The sequence below is a fragment of the Miscanthus floridulus genome, chromosome 5 (assembly GCF_019320115.1).
Source record: "Miscanthus floridulus cultivar M001 chromosome 5, ASM1932011v1, whole genome shotgun sequence".
Lineage (NCBI taxonomy): Eukaryota > Viridiplantae > Streptophyta > Magnoliopsida > Poales > Poaceae > Miscanthus > Miscanthus floridulus.
In genome coordinates this window covers 24994068-25016844 of record NC_089584.1, presented here as the reverse complement: position 1 = coordinate 25016844, position 22777 = coordinate 24994068, and the positions used below count along the sequence as shown (strand labels likewise).

Genomic DNA, 22777 nt, shown 5'->3' with positions numbered 1-22777 from the left:
AAAGGCATTCTATATGTTCAGGATTAGAATGTGGTGGTAAGCATTAAGCAACTATTCTTTTCTATTGTTATCTTGTCATACAACACTACAGACAGGCAAAATCAGATTGCCTATACATAGCAGTTCACAACACTACAGATAATACATCAGTTCAACAGATAATAGAAAAGTTGCACACAATACATTTATTCAACTCTAGTTCAACTGAAGTTTAACACACGCTCCTTAGTCTTCATTGTTCGAGGGGCTGATGAATCCTCTGCGCTCCATGATTTGCCGTTGTATGCCAAGATAATAGTTATTCAGATAAAGGGGGACCTTCTCAATGTCAACCGACATAATACTAGACTCAGCTGATATCAGGTGAGCCTCTGACTCCTTCTCTCTAATCGCATTTTCCTTCTTTTCTGCTGCACACTCATCTTCATATGCTTCTTCTGAAGGTTGAAAAGATCCCTTTGAATTTTAATTTTTTTCATCCTTTCTACTAAGGATTTCAGTCATTTGCTGGTCTTGCTTCTGTTCGGTCTTCTCTGATTTCTCCTGCAACCGCTGGAGGACTTCAACAGCCGTACTAGATGACAATGTCTCTGTGAAGCTCTTTGATCTACGCCTCTTCGCACTATCCCTACCCTCAGGACATGATGTGTCTATATTCTCATTCCTAGATTCTGCATGGCCAGCCACAATATGGCCTTGAGTTGGAGGAGATGACATTCCATCCGGTGATGTAGAGTTGTTTAGCTCAAGAAACTTATTGTTCCATTTGGCCTCATTGCGAAATGTTTTCCAGCAATGCATGATGGTAAAAGGTTCTATCCTCTCATACATTTGTACAGCATCATCAATCTGCACATATGAATATAGACTAAACCGATTCAAAAAATAAACATATGGAAATTAGAGAGATGGAGGACAACATGAGTGGAAGTATACCCGATCCTACTCATTTTTTCCACTCTCATTCAGCCTATCAATAGCTTCTTTGTGCCCACAGAACTTGTTCATCGCTTTCTGAATCAATGCCCACCTATGCTGAATCGTAATCTGGCTACGGTTGGACCCTTCAGGCTTATGCTTATTGAAATAATCATGCATCCTCTTGTAATAACCACCTGAAGTATGATTTACACCTACATGTTATGCCACCATGTTATTTGGGCATCAAAGGGTCAAAGATTTCTTAAAAGACGTTGCAAACTATTACCAGTAATAGGGTCTTTGCTAATATTCAGAAATACCGAACACACCACCAAGTCCTCCTCTTTGGTGAATGCAGTTCCTCTCCTGGACACGTTGTTCTTCTTTTAGGCCCTCTGTGATTTCAATGATGGAGGGTCCTGAGAGCCATGGGTGTTGTCAATGGAGAACCCCTGACTAAGTTGCCCATTCATAGGTGGGCAAGGACCTCTGGAGGAAGCCATGCATGTTGAACTAGTGATGAAAAGAACTATTAATCATTGATGTATTGATATGTAAATAGAACAAACCATCATGCATGGCTGCAATAAACCTGGGGGTTTGGAGGAACATCCAAAGATTGCAAAGCAGCAGAATAACCAAAAGCCCACTGATCTGCCCTAAAGATTTCTCCAGATTCGTCAACACGACCACTTGTGCCACTAAAAATGTTATCCATTGTCCTAATTCAAAGAGATTCAATAATGGTGATGCACAACAAGAAGCAAAAGAATATATCAGCACAGACGATGCATTTGGTTCTTCCATCCATAGGCAATTTGGTCCCTATCTAAAACCACCAGCAACATATATGCCACGGGGAAGTAGTCAACAAGACAAGTCTTCTACTGTATTTAATATTGTTTAATTTAAGATGGCTCATAGAGTAACATAGACAGTACTAGTTTGTCCTATTTAAATCCCAATTGTCTCATATGTTAGCTAATAATCCACCACAAATAGAGTTATGCTATGATAAAATGAAGGCCTAATATGAGAAGTCTAATCTAGAGTTTATGTTTCACTAAAATGCAACTGAGAACACCCAAAAAAAAGTGGACAACAAAATAAAACTGGAATGCAGTACACACAATTGCTAAGTTCATGGTGAAATCATAAGATGAGCACCATTATTCTATTCCCATTGCCAGGTCGTATGCATATGCCAGTCCAATTGATCAAGCGGCTTTGGCTGATCGAGTGGAATATCGCCGATTTGTAGCTCTACTCATTCTCAAAATAGGTTGATGCAAATAAGCCTTCTATCGTGAATGCAGTCACAATTTTTTTTGTCTTGCTTACTATTACTTCATATATTACTAAACATGGGTCGTTTTGTATTTAAAGTAGTGCATCATTTGTTCATTCGTTCAGGCATGGTGAATTGGATATACATACACACTACCCTATAGCTGGCTACAAAATAACTTATTCTGTAACCACTTTAAGTTACGATAATTACTATGTTAATTTACGAGATTATAGTAACACCATACTAAGTGGTTTACTATAATGTTATGATAAATATCTTCATGTGTTATAGTAAACCCAACTATCATAAATATGTATTGACATTATCGTAAATTAGTATATAAAATTATCATAAATGGAGGTGGCTACAGAATAACTTATTTATAGCTGGCTATATATATATATATATATATATATATATATATATATATATATATATATATAGGGAGAGGCTATTCAGTAGCCGGCTACAAAATAAGTTATTCTGTAGCCACCTCCATTTACTATAATTTTATATACTAATTTACCATAATATAAATACATGTTTACGATAGTTGGGTTACTATAACACATGGGGATATTTACCATAACGTTATATTAAACCACTTAGTAAGGAGTTACTATAATCTCGTAAAATAACATAGTAATTATCGTAACTCAAAGTGGCTACAGAATAAGTTATTCTATAGCCAGCTACAGGACAGTAGCTCTCTCTCTCTCTCTCTCTCTCTCTCTATATATATATATATATATATATATATATATATATATATATATATATATATATATATATATATATATATATATATATATATATATATATATATATATATATATATATAAGACATCATACAATATTTTTTTTCCAATGCCAAATCTACCACTACCATCTGCCCGGTAATGAGTCATGGGTGAACACATACTGCCACTACAGTCCTGGGCTATTATGTATACTCGCAGATTTGTGATTTCCAACTGTACTACCACACAGCTCACAATTCAATCCATCTCGGTCATGAGAATCAGATGACGCGAAGAACTTTACACAGAAGAGCAAACATGCACAGACAGAGAGACCGCGGTGGTGGCATTGGCATTGCATTGCTTACTAGGAAGTTGTGGTAGACGAAAGTCCTGGGCTCCCATGGGATGACCTCGGTCCACTGCACGCTGCGCTCTCGCAGCCCCTCCCTGCTCGCAACCAACCAACAACAGCGACGATCAGGATCAGCAGCGGATCGAGCCAAATCTGAACAAGCGACAACAGATGGGGGAGGAAATGCAGGGACACAAACAAAACCAGCTCCTATCCGCCTAGGAGCTGGCCGGCCGGCGGCAGCCGAAATGTGGAGCGAGCGAGCGGCAGCGGCTGCGCCGCTGGGGCGGGGAATCGTCGTCGCGGCGCGGGCTGGCCAGGGCTCCGCGGCGAGTGGCGAGCCTGGAGGACGCGGCGGTGAGGCGGAGGGATCCATACCTGCGAAGCCTAGCTCGGTGCAGATCCCGCCGACGGCGACTCGCCGGGTGCGCTTTCCTCTTCTTTCCCCTCCCGCGAAACGGTTGTGCGGGTGTGGTAGAGATATGGGTCGAGGAGAGAGACGGACGCTTATTTGGCTTCCCACTCGACACCGACGCAAATTAGGTCTTCGGTTTTCCTACTCCGTTGAACCGTGTTTTTTTCACCTAAACCAACGTGAACGAGATATATTTAGGTTTAGGTGCCGTAGCGGGTAGACTGTTGGAGACCGTCTTAGCAGCCACCGCTCCAGGCAACCTGCATCCCGGACGCTGACAACCCCATCTCTAGGTGTAGCAGTCCGATCACTGTCACCCAAACCTCCTTACCGAACACGCAAGCCAACACAAGTGGTCCAGTGTTTCAGATTGCTGATCACAGAATATGCAGTTGCCGCAGTTTTGCAGACCATGCCTTCTATCTGGTGTCCAGCATCGCCCATGCAACACTAGCCAGAAAAAAGTATTTCACCCTCGGCGGAGCACTCGTCTTCCACAACAGCACCGATAAACATCGCCCCATAAGCCGAGGTAGCCGAGTACAGCTGATCTGATGAACTCCACGCCCGCGGTCATCTCCCATACCAGAATGTAGTAATCGAGCAGCACCTGAATTGTCAGTCAAGGCGCCGTTGATGTCGGACACCCAAGCCCTTCCTAACAAAGCTGACGCAACCGTTCGCCTGTGTTGATCACCGCGAATAGAGCTGGCGCTAAATGACGAGGCTTGTTTAGTTCCTTCTATAAAGTTTACTACATATCCCATCGAATGTTTGGACAAATGTATTGGGTATTAAATATAGACTAAACAAATAACTAATTGTATAGTTTGCAATTAATTTGCGAGACGAATCTTTTAACCCTAATTAGTCTATGATTTGACAATGTGGTACTACAGTAACATATGTGCTAATGATAGGTTAATTAGGCTTAATAAATTCGTCTCGCAGATTACCGACGGATTCTGTAATTTATTTTTTTATTAATATCTGAACACACGTGATACCCTTATATGACACCAACATCCCAAAATTTTACACCCTCAATTTAAACAAGGTCTGAATGGACCTTCCATGCAACCATCTATCAGTCCAGAACAAGGTCAGGCTCCCACCACCCCATGGAAAATAGCCTTTACAGTTTTTCCGTGGAGGACGGCAGGTCACACCACGTTCTACGCGAGTCAGTACGCCGGAGCCATTCCCAACGCACTCTGAAGGCAACACCTGGTCTCCGAAGATCGAGCACGCCAAGTCCACCGAGCTCCTCAGACCTGCAGCTGCAGACGACTTCCCAGGCAACCCGTCGCTGACCGCCTTTCCACCGAATCCGATCCGGACCAGATGAACGCCCGTCGCCTCTTGTCAATAGCTTCTATAGCCCAAGCCGAAAGGCAAACCACGATAGATAGTGTACCGAGATTGTAGGCAACGTCGATCTGACAAGCGTCGTTCTCCCCGATAGATAGGTTCCCTTTCCATGCCGGGATCCTTCTGGCCACGTCATCAATAAGGAACTGTTCGTCGCTACGTCTTAGCTTGTAAATGGACAATGGAACGTCCAACTACTTGCACGGGAATTCTCCAATCCTGCACATCATCACCTGTTGGACGACCGCCAAGTCTTGATCAGAACAATGAATGCGTCGAGCCTCGCTACATTTTTTTTAACATTGAGTTAGTTCACGCTAACTTCAGTTGGCGTGTGATATTACGAGATACTAGCGCCCGGACGTCCGGTACTAGGTCCGTCCTGTAGTTTCCCGCGCTCGCACCGTCAATTCATGCCCATGCCTGTAAAAAAAACCTAGCACACCCCCTGCCTGCGCCTAGGTTTCATGTGCCCATGCGGGGCCCGCGCCGCTAGACCGCCAGCGTCCCATCCGTTTCTCACGCGCATTGCAACATGTACAACATCCAATATACTTTTGAAACATCCAGATACAATACTTGCAACATATGTCTAAAGACAAATGAAACACTTACGAATACACATTAAAAACACTTTTAAACCATTTCAAACATACGCAATATCCAGATAAAACACTTACAGCATTTGTGTGAAACGTATGCAACATCCAGATAAACACACTTGCAACAATACATCCAAAAACACAGATGAAACAAAAGGAACATACATTTACAACATACATGTACAACCAATACAACAAATGTAACATTCTGATCTACTTTTGCGACATTCATCTGAAACAATTGCGAAACATCCGAAACACTTGAAACATGCGCTTGCAAAATGCATTTTCAACACATCGCAACATCTCCTTACTACTTGAGAAATGGAGGCTCACCGGCGTGTGGAGTTTACCAGAGGCAGCCGTGCTGTCGCCAGCATCGACCAGATGGACTCCACCTACTAGGAGGTCGACGGGGACCCCTTCGTGGCCGCTGGTATTGTGGGCTCGACACACAGCCCCCTGCAGCCAGGTGCCGCAATCCCCACCACCATCGAATCTCTCGCGCGTGCAGTGGATCTGGTGGAAGGAGCAGCGAGGCAGAGTGGGGCAGAGGTGCGCGGCACGCGATGCGGGCAAGCGGCCACCCCGCCGGGGGGTTGCGCCGCATGGCTGGGGCACCGTTGGGCCGGCAGTGCGCAGCGCGCGGAGGTGGCCGCGCTTTGGGCTATGTCGGGAGAGAGAGAGAGAGAGCGTCGATGATTTCTTTTCTTTTCTTTTTTGATGCAGGCAAGCGGCGCGAGTCGATTGGTCCGTTTGTCCGAACTGCGGGTCTAATTATTACCGTTATCCTAGTTTGTGGGTATTCAATAAAGAGGTCCGCAGCAGGAGCCACATTTTGTTAACACTGTGTGCTTGGCCAGTGTGACAATGAAATCCAAATGGATATTTTGTTTGGCCATAGCTGGACTAAGTACATACGTGCAGCCGGCCACGGTTATGTTACCCGAAATTTGAATAAGCAAATGAATGGAGCTTAGTGTACACCCTGAGTCCCCTGAGCTATCGTCCCCCTCCAAGGTTTCTTGCGGTTGCGGTGAGGATCTTTGTTTGCAAAGCAGAAAGTGATGAGCTTGGGTTTCAAAAACGTCATCTCTTTAGAAGATCCACCAGATGTCTTCCCAATTGGTAATTGGTGCGCACTCGATGGAGACTCTGCGGGTCACGTTCAGAGCAGCCTGTTGAGGTAAATCGTCGACAGCGGAGTACTTCACGTCCGGGTACAGCTCGCAGGCGTCCGCCGCCGACGATGAGTCGATCTTGAACTTATGTTCCCCCTTGATGTACACCGCATGCCCAATTGACAGTAGGATGTCCAGCGGGATTGGAAGTTATGCAGAATTGTTAACCCCATGGTTATCAATTATCATATCACAGTTCAGTTCACAGTTAGAACAAGTGTTTTTGTAGAAAACCGTTGGGCCATAGATGAGTGTGATTGGTGTCCACCTATTTAGATAGATGTTTGAGGATTTATCAATAGGACATATATAGACGTCATTGACATATTCTAATTAGAATATATAGATTTAATTGTCTTGTAAAATGTATGAAATATAATTTTCAAAGTAGATTTACACGTATGATTTTTATGTTTACAGACTGATTATTTAAAAGCTATTGATGGCAAAGTCCATAAGTTAATTAAAATACTCCCTGTTCCGAATTATAAATCATTTTAATTTCATTCTAAGTCAAATAACTTTCTCTAGGTTTGATAAAGTTAATTAAAACACACACAAACATATACGCATTTTTGACACAGACGCGGGGGGGGGGGGGGGGGGGGGGGGGGGGGGGTGGCACTTCCCACCGCATTCATTCATCAGGAACAATAAATGACTGTTGTTGTTGGGTTATTTGGCCAAGAAGACCCGCAAGACGTTCGGTTACAACATAAAACGTAGTAATTCATTAAATGTATTATGATAGTGTATATATTTGAACAATATAAAATTTATTTTATTTTCTACGAGCTTAGTTAAAGTTAGAAAAATTGACTTAGTATATAACTAAAACAATTTACTGGTTTAAAATAAAGAGAATACAATTTATTAGGGTAAAGTATATTCTTCAACCTTTCAACTTGCACAATAGTCTAATTTTCAATGTTCAACTAAGAAATATTGAAATGGATCCCCTCCAACTATCAAAACAGGATAAATTTGGTCTTCTTGCTAGGTTTGAAAGGTGGTATTTATTTTTCTAAAATGATAAAAATCTGATTTGCTATACAAAATCTTAAACAATTTATTTTAAATCAGAAAAATTTTAAATTTATCTACATGTTTATCCATATATACAGTTGTTTGGAATTGATTTATTTTTGTTCCTCTTGCTTATATCCATGTTCATTATTTATTTAAAACAAATAAGATCCAAATAACTCTAGAAAAGCAACAATAATAACTAACATTTTTTTTATAAAACTTGTCCTAGTTTCATATTTTTATGATTTAAAATAAACTAATTATGAATTTTTAGAGATAAACCAACAATTTTATGATTCTTAGAAAATAGAGAACCACCTTTGAAACCAACCATAAGACTAAATTTGTTTGGTTTTGAGAGTTAAAGGGTAACTGTTATTCAGTTTCACAGTTTAATGTTAAAAATCCAATTTAAAGTATGAAAATGTACTTAATCAGAAATGATAGGCATATTTAACTGTATATATGAAAAGTTAAAATTTTAGTAAAACTATATGCAAGTTTAGAACATGAAACATATATCACTAGATTTGCATTCCAGGTGCCTCTCAGATGATATTAATTTAGCAATGGACTACATATTATAAGAGAAACCAAGGGTCAAAATCTAATTTATATGACTTTTTCATTGGTACTACTACCATTTCTGGACGGAGGGTGTCAGCAAGCAAGCAAAGGTGTCAGAGTCCGAGTGTCTGACCTTAGATCTGCTTGAGGACGGCGTCCTCGGCGAGATACACCCGCTCGAACGTCTTGCCGGTCTTCTTCTCCCAGAGCGCCAGTAGCTCGTTGTGCGACAGCGTGTTGGCCGGCGGCTTGACGTACAGCGTCTTGTTCTCGGCGCGCGGGTCGTCGGCCGCCAGCACCGTGTAGGTTCCGATGTCCCCCTCGTCGACGAACGACACTTCGGTGTCTCCGTCGCCGAGGATGACGGCCTTGTCGACGGGTGGTGCTTGGGCCAGCACCTGCCCGATGCCGGGCAGCCCGTAGCCGAAGAGTAGCCCGTCCACAAGTACGTGTAGGCGACGCCCGCAGCCTCGACGGCGCGGCGGATCGCCGCCTTGGTCGTGATGAACATGGACCTGGTCGGCTCCTCGGCGTCCGAGCGGTCCGCGTCAAGTCCGAACTCCGACGTGATGAACCTCTATAGCCGTGCATGGCGCAGCCGTTGGTCAGACAAAGAGACAAACTATGATCTAGCTAGATAGTGGCTGAGTTTTCTTATTATCACCAACGAAAACGTTGAATTCGCGAAATTCTGTCTGGAATTTTGGGGGGAAACTACAGTGTTGTACCTTGACGTTGCCGGCCTCCTTGATGGCGTCGATGAGCCTTGTCTGGTCAGCGATCTGCGGCGCCCCGACCGTGGAGATGACCACGTCCGCAGCCTTGACGGCGCTGAGCAGGCTAGCCTGGTCGTGCAGGTCGCCCTTGACGAGCGTGACGCCGGCGTCCTGGAAGCTCTTGAGAAGCGCCGCTTGGCAAGGTCGGAGGGGGCGGTGTCCCTGACCTGCGCGAAGGTGAGGTGGCCCTGCCGTGCGCTCGCCGCCACAGCGTGCCTTCCCAGGTGTCCTGTGGCGCTGACCACCAGGATCTTGCTCTTCTCCGACGCCATCCTGGATGACTCCTAAGCTGGACTGGCTGACGGCAGGCCCGGGACGTGGCCCATCCCATCGAGCGGTGGAGGGTGAAGGAGATAGGGCAGGGACTGACCGACCGAGGCTGCTGGTCCCTTCCCTTGGCAATGATTGCCCGGCGTCACAAGTTACACGTAGTCGTGGGACCAAATGACGAGCGCCTTCACTTTCTGTTTTTTTTTTCACTTTTCCTGCGCTTCAGATGCCTGAAAACTGACTGAGATTCAGGCGACAGTTCCGTGCATGCACCATGCGCCACATTCGGCTTCCCAGCAAGCGAGGCTACACGCCCCACACAGTCAGTCACGTCTCACGTGTTCCACTCCAAGAGCTGCCACTGCCAATACGTAGCAGTGAATTGTAAATTGCTCGCTTAAATGTGCGGCAGCGAGGACGCTGATCCGTCTCGGTGCATGGGTTAGGGATTGTCTGTTGCAAAGTTTATGATTTGTTAATTGTTTTTATGTCAAATATACCAAAATTTTGTCTTGTCTAGTTATAGAAAATAATTGTTAATTGTCTTTGTGCCAATAGATAAGATTTTGTCTGGTTTATAGTTTTATCTAATGTGTTTTATTAATTATCATAATCGGAAATTGCATATTACGTTTATAGAAGTTGTAAGAAACTAAAACTGTAATTTTAATATAACAATATATGCAATAATCGTTGCCTGAAAGGAAGCTAAAATTCAGGACATATGAAATTTAGCACGTCCCTTTTTTATATAATTGGTGCCTTAATTATCTGTTCTGATTGGAATATATATCCACTTGTCGTTTAATTGACTGTGCACCTGGGCGCCATAGTGCCCTGCCTCAAGGTCCACAGTGAACACTTGGGGTGTATTTGGTTGCCAAATAGAGTTTGCATCATATATTCGAGTAAGAGGATGCAGGGTAGGTGAAACCATATTTCAGAGAAAGATGGTGTTTGGTCAGGTTGCATGAGATGCCAAAAAAAAAACTAGAAAGTTGTTTGCTTAACTGCATAAGTAGATGCAACTTGTATCACCTGTGAGACTGACGTGTGGACCCTACACCCCATCCCCGCATCCACCGGGCCTTGGCTGACCAGTGAAGCTCAATTTGGGCAGCTCCCAGAGCCAGGATCCCACCATATAGGGCGTGATTGGTTGCAGAGCAAGCCTCGAGCCAGGATGGCTAGGCTGTGCAGGACCAAAGAAGCCGTGTTGAGCTCGTGCAAGTGGTCGTGTTTGGTTGTCTTTGTTGTTGGTTCGGTACAAGATGAGGTCATGTTTGGTTGCATGCATGCATCAAAGTTTTGGATGTCTGACACATGAGCCCCTGCACCATGCGTGAATCAAGCCGTCCTGTATGGAGAGAGAAGTGAAAATTGAGAAGACGGAGACGTGCAGGATAGAGGAGGGCAGATGAACGAAAGGATGCAGGCGAAAGGTGCGAGCAGGAGAATCAAACACGGCCGCAATGCACCGAGTAATACCGGATGGGCCTTCGAATGACATGAGCGGGGCAACCAATCACGCCCATAGTGCATGAGCCAAGCAGGGCTCGAAAGTGGAAACAGGGATCCAAACAACCTTCTTTTGAAGCGTATACGGTTGAGCTCATGCATGGATGGTGGGAGCTAGGTAACCAAACACACCCTTGGCATCTTTCTAGCCAGTGCAAATGTGGAAGTGGAACAACGAACTTATCCAAAATCATGCCGGCGTCTTGTGTGCTTTGACTGAAGCCTAACCGGCACGTAGAGTGGATTCAAGGAAAAAATTTATCGATAAAATTCTGAGAAAACTGAAAATCATGTTTATCGCTGAGCTTCGGTAATACATTTATCACTGAAATTCCAATTTTTAGTCCACCTATATGAAAGTGTGGTATTCTCTTGTATCAATATTTTTATGTGCTAGTTCTTGATATTAAATGCCTAGACCATTTATGCAATTTTCTAGAGAAATTGAACGTTTTATTTATTTTCACTTTGACCGATAAACTTTACGCTAAATCCATTTATCAGTCACCTCCGGTATTTTCTTTTCCTATGAATAAACTGGACTGGAAGGCCATTGTTCCTATGAATAAACACCTTGTATGGTAGTTTTTGTATTAGGGGAAGATAAATAATATGCTGGAGATGTTCAGACAAGCTGCCGCAGTCCCAAACATGGGAAAGTAGTTAAAAGTAGCTTTGCTGGCATCATCACCCACGATCACACACACGCTCACCACATCCAAGGAAAGCGTCACCGGAACATGCTGACGCATGATCTTTGTGCACTCCATATACATCTCTAAAGTCCGCACGGTTTACATGCATTCAGAGCAACCTGTTGAGGTAGTCGTCGACGGTGGTGTACTTCACGTCCGGGTACAACTCGTTAGCGTCCACCTCTGACGATGGGTCCATCTCGAACTTGGTGTGTTCCCCCTTGATGTGCGTGGCGTGCCCGAGCGACAAATAAATGATGTCCAGCGGAACCGGAACTGAGGCCTCTGCGGATCGGAAATCGGATCAGATCAGTCCATCATCATCATACTAATTCAGAGCCCGATCGAACGAAGCAATGTTTTTGGAAAGCGCTTGCTAGCTAGGCTACCTTGGATCCGCCTGAGGACGGCGTCCTCGGGGAGATGCACTCGCTGGAACGTCTTGCCGGTCTTCGTCTCCCACAGCGCCAGCAGCTGGTTGTGCGACAGCGTGTTGGTCGGCGGCCCGATGCGCAGCGTCTTGTTCTCGGCGCGCGGGTCGTCGGCGGCCAGCACCGTGTAGGTCGCGATGTCCGCCTCGTCGACGAACACCACCTTGGTGTCGCCGTCGCCGAGGACGAGGGCCTTGTCGGCGGGGGGTGCCTGGGCGACGACGACCTGGCCGATGCTGGGCAGCCCGTAGCCGAAGAAGTAGCCGACCAGCACGTACGTGTAGGGGACGCCCGCGGCCTCGACGGCGCGGCGGATGGCCGCCTTGTTCGTGATGAACATGGACCTCGCCGGCTCCACGGCGTCCGAGCGGTCCGCGTCCAGGCCGAACTCCGACGGGATGAACCTCTGCGTGCGTGTATGTGTATTGATGGCCATGCAACATGCATCGATCAGATCAGACAAACAACAAACTAGCTAGTTGATCGCCCTGGGCATGTATGCAGACCCGGGGCATGCATGTTCAGGTACCTTGACGTTGCCGGCCTCCTTGATGGCGGCGACGAGCCTTGTCTGGTCGGCGATCTGCGGCGCCCCGACCGTGGAGATAACCACGTCCGCAGCCTTGACGGCGCTCACCAGGCTAGCCTGGTCGTCCAGGTCGCCCTCGAGGAGCGTCACGCCGGCGTCCTGGAAGCTCTTGAGCAGCGTCGCCTTGGCGGGGTCGGAGGGGGCCGTGTCCCTGACGAGCGCCAAGGTGGGGTGTCCCAGCCGCGCGCTCGCCGCCACGACGTGCCTGCCCAGGTACCCCGTTCCGCCGACCACCAGGATCCTGCTCTTCCCTGCGGACGCCATATATGGATCTACCGATTGCTTGGACTGATAACCCAGCCGTTGCAATGCTTGCTCGATGTGAGAGCTGCATGCTGATGCCGTGTAACTGAGCGTATATATACGCGTCACTTGGTCAAATCGTCGTTACTTTGTCAAATCATCGTCACTTCGTCGAATAGTCGTCACTCGTGAGATCAAACGGCCAAGTGACGTCACTCGTGAGATCAAATGGCAAGAGAGCTCATGTTTTTATTTTTGCGTTCATGTTTTTATTTATATCTTCCTGCTGTGACTGCAATCCCATGGATTTTGCGTTCATGTTTTTATTTATATCTTTGTTCTTTGTTTCCATCTCGGCAAAATCTGCCATTTTCCCTATGCTGTGTGTACTTGTCTCTCTGTAAAGTCGATCCAATTTTTTTTCCTAACGGCAAGCGCCTTTGATTTCCACTTTTTTTACTGTCCTTTTGGTCAGAGGTAAAAAAAAATGCTGAAACTTGCCCTTTGATCTGCTACAGCAACGGCCGATTCTTTACAGGATCAAGAAAGATGCGACAAGCTCAATGTTGATTCAAACACAGGCACTTGCTGAACCAGACACTGCCTGCTCCTTCTCTTCACACAGGCACAATTTCAGGGCTTCAACCAAACAACACTATGAAACCAGAGCATGCCTGACCAGGCAATTTTACCAACTATAACTGGCATGTCACAGGCAGCTTAAATGTCCAAGCAACTTGCCCAGGGCTACCAAACAGGCCCCAATAACAAAATAGCAGTACGGCCAGCAAGACGCTGGCTTATCATTTCCAAACACAGAGCAGCCGGTGAGACAGTGACCGGTCACTTGCATCCAAAGTCTCCTACCTATATTAAATTAAATAAGGCGGTTGAGGTACTCATCGACGGTGGTGTAGGCGACGTCAGGGTAAAGCTGGGTGGCCTCCACGCCAACAGCCGGGTTGATGTCGAAGTTGGCCTGCTCGCCCCTGACGAAGGTGGAGAGCCCCAGGGACAGCAGTATGTTCAGAGGGAACGCCACTTCTGCATTCAGGCATCCATCCAAACTTAACAAGGCTCCAGAACGATATGCGTATGGGAGGCAGCAGGTGTACTAGAGATGAGAAGATGCGCGTACGAAATACGCCAACGATGATAACCAGTACCTTTGATCCACTTCAGAATGTCCTCCTCTGGGACGTGCTCCTTCTGCAAGGTCCTGCTGGTCTTCTTCTCCCACATCGAGATGAGCTCGTTGTGGGACACCACGTTCGCAGGAGGCCTCATGTACAGGATCTTGTTCAGGGTCCTTGGATCCTCGACTGCCTTCATCGTGTAGGCAGCAATGTCATTTTCCACCACGAACACAGCTGCATCATCATGTGACCGTCAAGGATCCAGGCAGTAATATGAAATAGGAGTAGGTCGGATGGGCACATGCCCTGATGGCCCTTAGTTACCTTTGGCACTGCCGTCTCCTAGGACAGTGATCTTGGTGGCTGGAGGACCAGCACCAATGGCCGTGACATCACCAATGCTTGGAAGGTAGGTCTCTGCAAAGCAATTGCAGCTGATGTAGGTGTGAGGTATCCCCTCCGCCTCAATCAGACGCCGGAGGTTGGCTTTCACAGCATACAGTGACGCCGCCGGATCCACAGTGTGCAGGCGGTCCACGTCGGAGCCAAACTCAGATGGCACAAACCTCTGTAAAACAGATTCTTCAGTGATTTGCAGACATCAAAAGGGTACAGATTTGGAGGCGAACAATCCAGTAATAAAAGCTTAATACTGACCTTGACATTGCCTGCCTCCTTGATCGCAGCAATGATCCTCGTTTGCTCGCCGACTTGGCGGGGGCCCACTGCTGAGATGACTATATCGACAGACTTAACAGCCTTAACCAGGCTTCCATGGTCTAATACATCTCCCTGGCATACACATAGAGGAAAGATGAAAAACCTCAAGCGAGCCTGTACTTTCAGAGTGACTTGAGCCACTATGAACAGGTCCAACAACGCATAAAATGCATCTGCTCTATTGAAGTAGTTCTGGCAATATACTTGAACGTTCATATTGCGAAAGCACATCACATCCCAGCTCATAAGTTATTCTACAAGTAGTTAACTACAAATAAGAATTACTAAGCACATCAACAGAGCTCAATAAAATTTTAGTATTATTTTTAGATGTCAAAATCACTATCATAGTATTATTTAGCAAACAGGGAAAGAAAAAATGGTGCAAAGTAGCACATAGCGGATAGAGATGATTACTGGTACCTTGATGAGAGCAGCACCGGAATCGGCAAAGCTCTTGATGAGCTGCGCCTTAGCTGGGTCAGATGGTGCAGAATCCCTGGTGAGGACAGCAGTTGGGTGGCCAAGCCGGACGCTTGCAGTAACAATATGCTTGCCAATGTGGCCTGTGCCACCAATGATGAGGATCCTGCTCTTCTCCATCTCCTGGTTCTCCTATGGAGACGTGTTTCAGCTCCAAATTCGACTAGTTGCCCACAGTTGCAAGCTGCATGCAGGGACTCCTTGGTTGTGGTCTCAGGTTAAGAGAGGAAATAGAGTTTTGTAGCTCTTACTCCAAAAGAAACCTTCTTAAATAAATGATTAACAAGTTTCAACCACCCTCCACCTAACATTTAGTTCTTCCCATCTTCATTCCAAATACCACACAACAGAATAAGACATTAACACAGAAGGAATTCATTGAAAAAGTCACTGACTCTTCTTCACTGTTTTTTTGTCTGCAAAGATACTTTTGTACCCTGAGCAACCTCAGGGATCACTATAACTCGAAACAAAAGTAACAGTATAAACTATACCATTCAGGTAAATAAAGGAAAACTGTGTAAACAGAAAACTCCAAAGTGTCTTTGCAAGGGATCAGTTATGTCAAACTCTGTAAGTCTGTCTGCTGCAATTTCACAGAGATTCCTAAGTGCCTATCAGAACAATTACAGAGCGAGTCAAAACTGCCTATGAATTTTGCTCAATCAAGCTAATTCTATATATGTCTGTTTGTTTGTTTGGGGCAGGCACTACTGCACTAGGCAGAGCATCACCACCTTGCTTAGTGCTAGGCATTCCAACTAGGCACTATTCCCAATTTCGTCCATTGATCTCTCATTTTTTTACATATTTTTCTCTATTTTTTGTTCATTAATAAGTTACTAAATGTACAAAGGCCTAGGCACCAATGTTATCAAGTCGTCTGACTAATCACGATTAGTCGGGCTGATCGGTGCCATGGCGATCAGCTATGCACTACAATTAGTCACGATTAATCGTGATTAGTCAAGATTTTAGTCAGGCTGATTGGTGCCATGGCGACTAGGATCAGTTAGACGATTTGATAACATTGCTAGGCACTAGGTGGCTCCTGGCCACCCGCTTAGTTTCTAGCGCTTCATGAATGCTCCTGCATAACCATAACCATTCTAGTTTGACCTAGATGAGACCAAATGGTGTAATGCAAACTTGCAGATGCTATCAATTTCAAATTGACAGATGAAGGTTTCAGCAATCAGAACAGAAGCCAAAAGTACAATTCTACTAAACATTAAAATGTCCGTGAGTTACCATGGTTAAGAATGCAAGCAAGAGTCACGTTATATCAGTTACAACAAACAAACGCCATTACAAGATAAGAAAATTCAAAGTTGAATGACAGGTGAAATTATTTTAGTATTTAGTCTAAATAGCATACGTTCATACTGAACTATCACTTGAGATTGTCAGCACATGATTGGTGCAAAGGAAAAAAAAAACACACAAGAAAACTCACATATTCTATATTCTGTGAATCAAATCGTCATGGAGACATGAATACACAGATCTGCCAATCCTTGAGGGGGAACAAAACAGATGTAACCATATTAATCAATATGCCAAGGCAGCAATCGATCAAAATTGGCTTTAGGCTTCAACTAGAAATTTCAGGAATTTTATAGATAACATAAGTTGCCTAATGGACAAGAGATCAAATTTACAGCAAGTTAATGCTGCAAAACAATAACCCCTATTATGAGCCTTTCAGTTCAAATCGCTAGTCAAACTGGACAAAGCATAATTGACCAACTTCCAAATATGAGATCAACAATCAATTAAAACACGCAGAACTGTTTCAAAGTTAAACAGTCAATGAAAACATAATGAACTGTTTCAGTGTGCACATTATCAATAAAATGTTAAATTTCGTATGTATAATTTGTTATGTCCTTTTTTCTCTTAGGTATAATTGGCAATTCTAATAACAGGGTATAACATGAAATCCAGAGCATTTCAAGTAACAATTCAAATGGTAATATCATTGCTTGAGCCTCATGGCCATGGCATATAAATTGGATGTTATACAGAACAAAACTGTGGAGTCTAGCATACTAGCCAAAAGAGCCCAACCTTAATCAAATTGAAGCCCAAAATACAACAGTAGGAACAACCTCACCGGCCACAAATTCCCATACATCTCCAATGAGTAGTACATCTCCAATGAGTAAGTATTCTCCTAACTAATCTCCAGAATGCTTCTTTTGCTTCTTCTTTGTATGTTCTACCTGCTCTAGAGCATTATCATAAACATCACCTCTACCCCTCTTCTTTTTCTTCTTCTTCTCTATGTCTAGATCACCATCAGCGATCGTCTTCTCCTCCTTCACAACCTCAGTGCGGCCTTCCTCTTGTCCATGCTTCTTTTTCTTCCTTTCCCTCTCTGTTCTGGCAACTCTCTGTTCTGCTGCACTGTCATTGACTATTTTCTCTTCCACCTCATTCACATCCTCTTCCAGTTTCACATGATCCTTCTCCTTTTTCTTCTTGCTCTTCTTCTTTTCACTCACCAGCTCTTCTTCCACCACGAAACTAGGCTCCTGCTTCACATCGACGATGATTTCCTTATTCGGATGCTTCTTCTTCCTCCTCTTCTCAGTGGCAATTTCTGGTGACGGGGGGATGTGCGAGTCAGCACGGGCAACCGCTCTATCCTCCGGGGGATTCTCATTCTTCTTCTTGCCCTTCTTCTTACAGGAGGCAAGATCTAGGTCCGCCCCCGCGGCAGAATCGCGGTGGGAACCATAAGCGGCAACCGCCATGTCCCCTTCGCTCTCCTGGTCTTGGTGCCTTCTTTCGCCCTCCACCGGATCCTCATAGTCGTGGGCATCGAAGTTGGCGGCACCCTGCTGGTGCCTGCCGTCGAGTTCTTCGCGGAAGTAGATGAGCTGTACTGTGGCGTCGGTCACGGTGCGGAGGTAGGTATCGCAGTCGGAGGAGGGTCGGTGGGAAGCGGCAGACTTGGAGAACCAGAGGAGGGTGCGGGCAGCCTTGTCGAGGGAACAGGGCTCGGAGGAGACGACGCCGCCGGTTATAGCCCTCATCGCCCCCGCCGCCGGCAAGACGAGTGTGGGAGTTGGGGTTAGGGTTTTAGGACGAGGAGAATTCGGCAGGCCGCCTCCTTTCCTCAGTTCGGCTGCTGCTGATCAGGATTTAGGAAACTCTGGACTAGACTTTGGCGCGCCGAACCGGCCCATTAGTCAGCTCAGAGAGCCCAAGGATTACACTTAATTGAACCCAACAAATGTTAACATTTGCATTGGGCCTGTATTTAGGTATGCCAAAAAAATACGTTCTACCTCCCTGAATGAGTTTTTTTTTTCTCAAACTTCAAAACCAGACACTTTATCTTTGAACTTTCAAAACCTTTCAAATTACCTCAGTGTGGTTTTGAAGATGGTTTTATCTTTCCTTTAAGTTAAAAACGGTAAATACTTGATAGTGTTTTTAAAACACAGAAAAATATCTCTAAACTTTCAAAAAAATTTCAAAAAAATCCTTAAAATACAATTATTATAGCTCATGAAAATATCTCTAGACACTTCAAAAAACGTATTTAGCTCTACAAAAGTGGAATAATATCCGAAAAATCATAGAAATTCCCAAAGCGTTATAATCAATGTATTTGTACATGTGTATGTAACACATGACACTCAAGCTACATATATGCAAGTTACCCAACTCTAAAGGGTGTGAGGTGTTTTTTTCCCAATCTTTATCACTAATAATTTCAAGAAAAAAAATACAATTATTATACAGGCCATTCAGGCTACATATATGCAAGTCATCCAACCCGAAATGGTGTGAGGTGTTTTTTCTCAATCTCTATCACTGATAATTTCAAAGAAAAAAACAATACGGTTATTGTTCGTGGGTTCCAATTTTTCCTGACAAGTAACATTTGGAGATTCCTTAAAGAGATCAGACCATGTGCACAGAGATTCGGTTGCTTGATTCGCTCATTTTGGAATCTTGTTAAGTTTTACAGGCATCATTCAGCACGAATTTTTGCGAACTCACATCCATGATTAATTGATTATACATATAACAGATAAAATTATCGATGCTAACCAGGTCCTGTTAAGTTTTATAGGCATCATTCAGCACGATTTTTGCGAACTCACATCCATGATTAATTGATTATACATATAACAGATAAAATTATCGATGCTAACCAGGTCCAACTCTCTGTTTTGATGGATGCTTAACTAATAATTGTTCGTCACTGCTCGATGGCCATGCGCGCGCCAGCCATGGATGAGAAGCCTGATCATTTTTTGGGCGCAGCAGCAGAGCCACTCTTGCCCCCGGCTTCCTAGCCGTCCTTCTTCTTGGCCTTGGTGGACAGCTTGAGGTTCACCCCCGGGTCGCCGCCGTTGCAGGAGCTCTGCAGCAGCAGCGAGTTGTTGGTTACCTGCACGTTGCTGTTGACGAACGCCGTCAGCCCTTTGCCGCCCCCAGCCTGCTCCTTCCCGCTGCCGTCGAGCTTGTGGCCGCGGCGCTCCTTGCCGCCCGCCGCGTCCCCCTTGCCGTCGGCCAAGGCGCTGCTGGCTACCTTCATGGACGCGCCCTTGTTCTCGCCGGCCAGCGTGATGATGGTCGTTCCCGCCGCCGCCGAGCCAGCGCGCTCGTGGCCGCCGCCAGTCGACGGCGCCGAAGAGCTGAGCTTCTGCACCATGTCGGCGACGCCCGCCTTGAGCTCCTTGTGCAGCTGGCTGCCTTCCTTCTCTTTATCCTTCTCCTTCTTCTCTTTGTGATCCTTGTCCTTCTTATCTTTCTCCTTCACCTGCTCCTTCTCCTTCTCTTTATCCTTTTTCTTCTCCTTGGCTTTTTCTTTCTCTGGGGCCTTGGTTTGTGTCTTGGATGCTACAAGCGGTTCTTGGATGATTTTCTCTTGCGGAACGGTGATGTCTTTTTGCTTTGGAACATCATGCGCAATAGGATTAGGACGAATAGGAGAAGGTGGCTTGTTCTCTCTGGCAACCGGTACCGGTGCCGGCTCCGGCACTGGAGCATTGGGCTCTCGAAAGGGCGAGAGTGGCGGAGCGCGGGAAGGCGACGGGGACGGCCTGCTGGACAGCCGCGTCGGCTGCGGCTGGGGCGCCGGTGGAGCGGGGCCACCACTGCCAGCGCCTCTGGACCCCGGCGTCGCCGCCTGTTGCGGGTGCGACGGCGACGCTGTTGCTGTTGCAGGAGGCGGCGATGGCTGCTGCGGTGCCGGGCGAGATTCCCGCCTCGACAGCTGCGGGCGGACGGCCGGCCGTGGAGCAGGGGCAGGCGCGGGCGGCGGCGCGGTCCAGTACGGGAACCAGTACCGCTGCGCCGGCGGCTGCTGGTCGTCGTCAGCCATGCTGCCTGAAGCCCGGTGCCCCGGTGGTGCTGGACGATCCGCTTTGGTCAGGACTCAGGAGACGTTCGAGAGAGCGCGGTGATCTTGGCTGCGTTGCAAAATGCAGTGCCGCGCGCTCTGCATTTATAGTTAGGGAAGGATTCACTGGGAGAAAAAGCATACGCAACACACAATTCATCCTCGCAACACACACTTCATCAAGGCATCGCGATGCAATTCCGGCATCTGATTCTGCGTCCTCTTTCAGTCTCCTGCGTCCGCTGGCGCTTGCTCGTTGATCACGACAAGAAGGGCTACGTGTGTGTTCCTTGCTTTTGAGGTCCTCTCACTGTGCGGTTAACCTGCTGCCAACGCTTGGAATATATGTCAGCGTTGGCGAATAAAGAACATTCCTCCGCTGAAGTTGTATCCTTTTTTTTTTCTCACCGGATTTTCACCTCTGTGTAGAAGAAAGCAAAGATGTGCAGTTCAGGGCATGCTTTAACGGGAATGGAATTCGTTTGCTTTATGCCAGCAGATGCTACGCAGTACTGTGACATTTTTTTTCTTTGATTTGACGAAAAGCTGAGGGGAGTTTCCCACGCAGAAGTAAAAGGTTTTTGGTTCGGGCGTTGGTTGAAAATTTTTCAACACGAAGATCATGAAAAAAAAATATTATATTAAGCCACCAATCTATCTAGGTGACAGTCAGTCGTTTTGGCCACTCCTAACAACTGAATTTTACCCATGCACTAACACTGTCTTTTAGCTATATTTACATTGTCGTATTACTATATTCACAATGATTTCTTCATTACACTGTCTTTTAGCTATATTTACGCTGTCTTATTACTATATTCATAATGATTTCTTCTGTGTAATTTGTTGGACAGAGTGCTGTAATTTAAGGATAACACAACTTATACTTCTATGGGTCGCATATCTCAAATAAATATATACCAAAATTTTCAGAAAAAATTATAAATTATTTTATGGATTGCAGATACCAGACAAATATATTTCAAATTGTTCAAAAATTATTCACAAATACCAAAACAATTTTTCCTAAATTGCAGTGGGCTTCATTTAGCTGCAGCTAAGACACTGATGGGCCCAGAAAATGGCCGGCCAGCCAGCCCAAAAGCCCCAAACCGTGTAAACATAGCCCTGGGCAAATTTAATCGAGAACCGAGAACCGAACCGAAAGAACCGGAATCGAAACCGAAAGAACCGAAACCGAAAAATCCGGTTTCTTATTCGGTTCCTGATATTGAGAAACCAAAATAACCGAAGAAAATTCGGTTCCTACTCTCGGTTAACCGAATTAACTGAAAGAACTGAATTACATGAATTATACTTCACTTACTTATATTTTGTAGGATTATGTTTGGTTTATGTGTAGTGTTTTATATTTGAACCGCTATATATTTGTGTTACTATATTGCTATTGTTTTCTTATACATTGTTATTATTAAAAATGAATATAGTGTTGCATAAATATACCTTAGAACACGGATATTTATTGTTGTCTTGAGGTCTTTTAAAAAATTCGGTTAGTTCGGTTAGAACCGAAACCGAACCGAAATAACCGAGAACCGAAATGCTCGATTCCTAAATATTTTTTGAACCGATCGGTTCCCGTTTTCTAGGAACCGAATTTCATCAATAACCGACGGAACTGAACCAAAACCGAACCAAGAACCGAACGCCCACCCTGATGTAAACATGATACTCATCTCTCCCTCTCGTCTATCGTGTCTCGTCCGGTCCCAGAACGGCGGCCGCGGCGCCTGGTCCCCGGAGCGGCTTGATTCTCCCCCAAGCGGTGGCCACGATGACGGGGTGGTGCGGTGCAGCTCTCCCCCAAGCAGCTGGCCCTCCTCGTCGCCGGCCGCTGGCCGCCGGGGCCGCGAGCTCCGAGGCTGGCCACGCCTGCTGCCTCGCCTGCTCGTCGGCCGCGCCCCCTGCTGGCTGTCTGTGCAAGATCGGATGGCCCAAAAATCGGTTGTTGGGAGGGGCTAAATCAACCGGTTGAGGTTTAGCAATTCTTGACACTATAGTCTACTTTGATCTTGGCAACATGCTGTTTAAGCTATAATGAGATAAGCAAACATGATT

General features: G+C 45.6%; 4 protein-coding genes, 1 long non-coding RNA gene and 1 pseudogene across 5 annotated transcripts; all 6 read right to left on the bottom strand.

Moving 5' to 3' along the window:
- Nucleotides 1-43: 43 nt before the first annotated feature.
- LOC136449713 (uncharacterized) lies at nt 44-4525 on the bottom strand. The gene is made up of 5 exons (XR_010758106.1): nt 3686-4525; nt 3321-3402; nt 1208-1643; nt 937-1133; nt 44-849 (listed from the first exon to the last, which is right to left on the bottom strand). It is a non-coding gene; the product is annotated as an uncharacterized lncRNA (long non-coding RNA).
- A 1344-nt stretch (nt 4526-5869) lies between these two features.
- LOC136449712 (isoflavone reductase homolog IRL-like) lies at nt 5870-9557 on the bottom strand (annotated as a pseudogene).
- A 2058-nt stretch (nt 9558-11615) lies between these two features.
- LOC136449707 (isoflavone reductase homolog IRL-like) lies at nt 11616-13385 on the bottom strand. The gene is made up of 3 exons (XM_066449867.1): nt 12692-13385; nt 12121-12568; nt 11616-12016 (listed from the first exon to the last, which is right to left on the bottom strand). The coding sequence occupies exons 1-3, from the start codon at nt 13013-13015 to the stop codon at nt 11841-11843; spliced, it is 948 nt and encodes a 315-aa protein (XP_066305964.1). The 5' UTR covers nt 13016-13385; the 3' UTR covers nt 11616-11840.
- Nucleotides 13386-13598: 213 nt separating this feature from the next.
- On the bottom strand, nt 13599-15574 carry LOC136449708 (isoflavone reductase homolog IRL-like). The gene is made up of 5 exons (XM_066449868.1): nt 15274-15574; nt 14788-14922; nt 14455-14698; nt 14161-14364; nt 13599-14038 (listed from the first exon to the last, which is right to left on the bottom strand). Exons 1-5 carry the CDS (start codon nt 15451-15453, stop codon nt 13872-13874), a joined length of 930 nt encoding a protein of 309 aa, XP_066305965.1. The 5' UTR covers nt 15454-15574; the 3' UTR covers nt 13599-13871.
- A 104-nt stretch (nt 15575-15678) lies between these two features.
- Nucleotides 15679-18525, bottom strand: LOC136449709 (uncharacterized). Its single transcript, XM_066449869.1, has one exon. The coding sequence runs from the start codon at nt 18372-18374 to the stop codon at nt 17514-17516; it is 861 nt and encodes a 286-aa protein (XP_066305966.1). The 5' UTR covers nt 18375-18525; the 3' UTR covers nt 15679-17513.
- An 862-nt stretch (nt 18526-19387) lies between these two features.
- On the bottom strand, nt 19388-20884 carry LOC136451804 (uncharacterized). The gene has a single exon (XM_066452485.1). It carries the CDS (start codon nt 20678-20680, stop codon nt 19646-19648), a length of 1035 nt encoding a protein of 344 aa, XP_066308582.1. The 5' UTR covers nt 20681-20884; the 3' UTR covers nt 19388-19645.
- Nucleotides 20885-22777: the final 1893 nt, after the last annotated feature.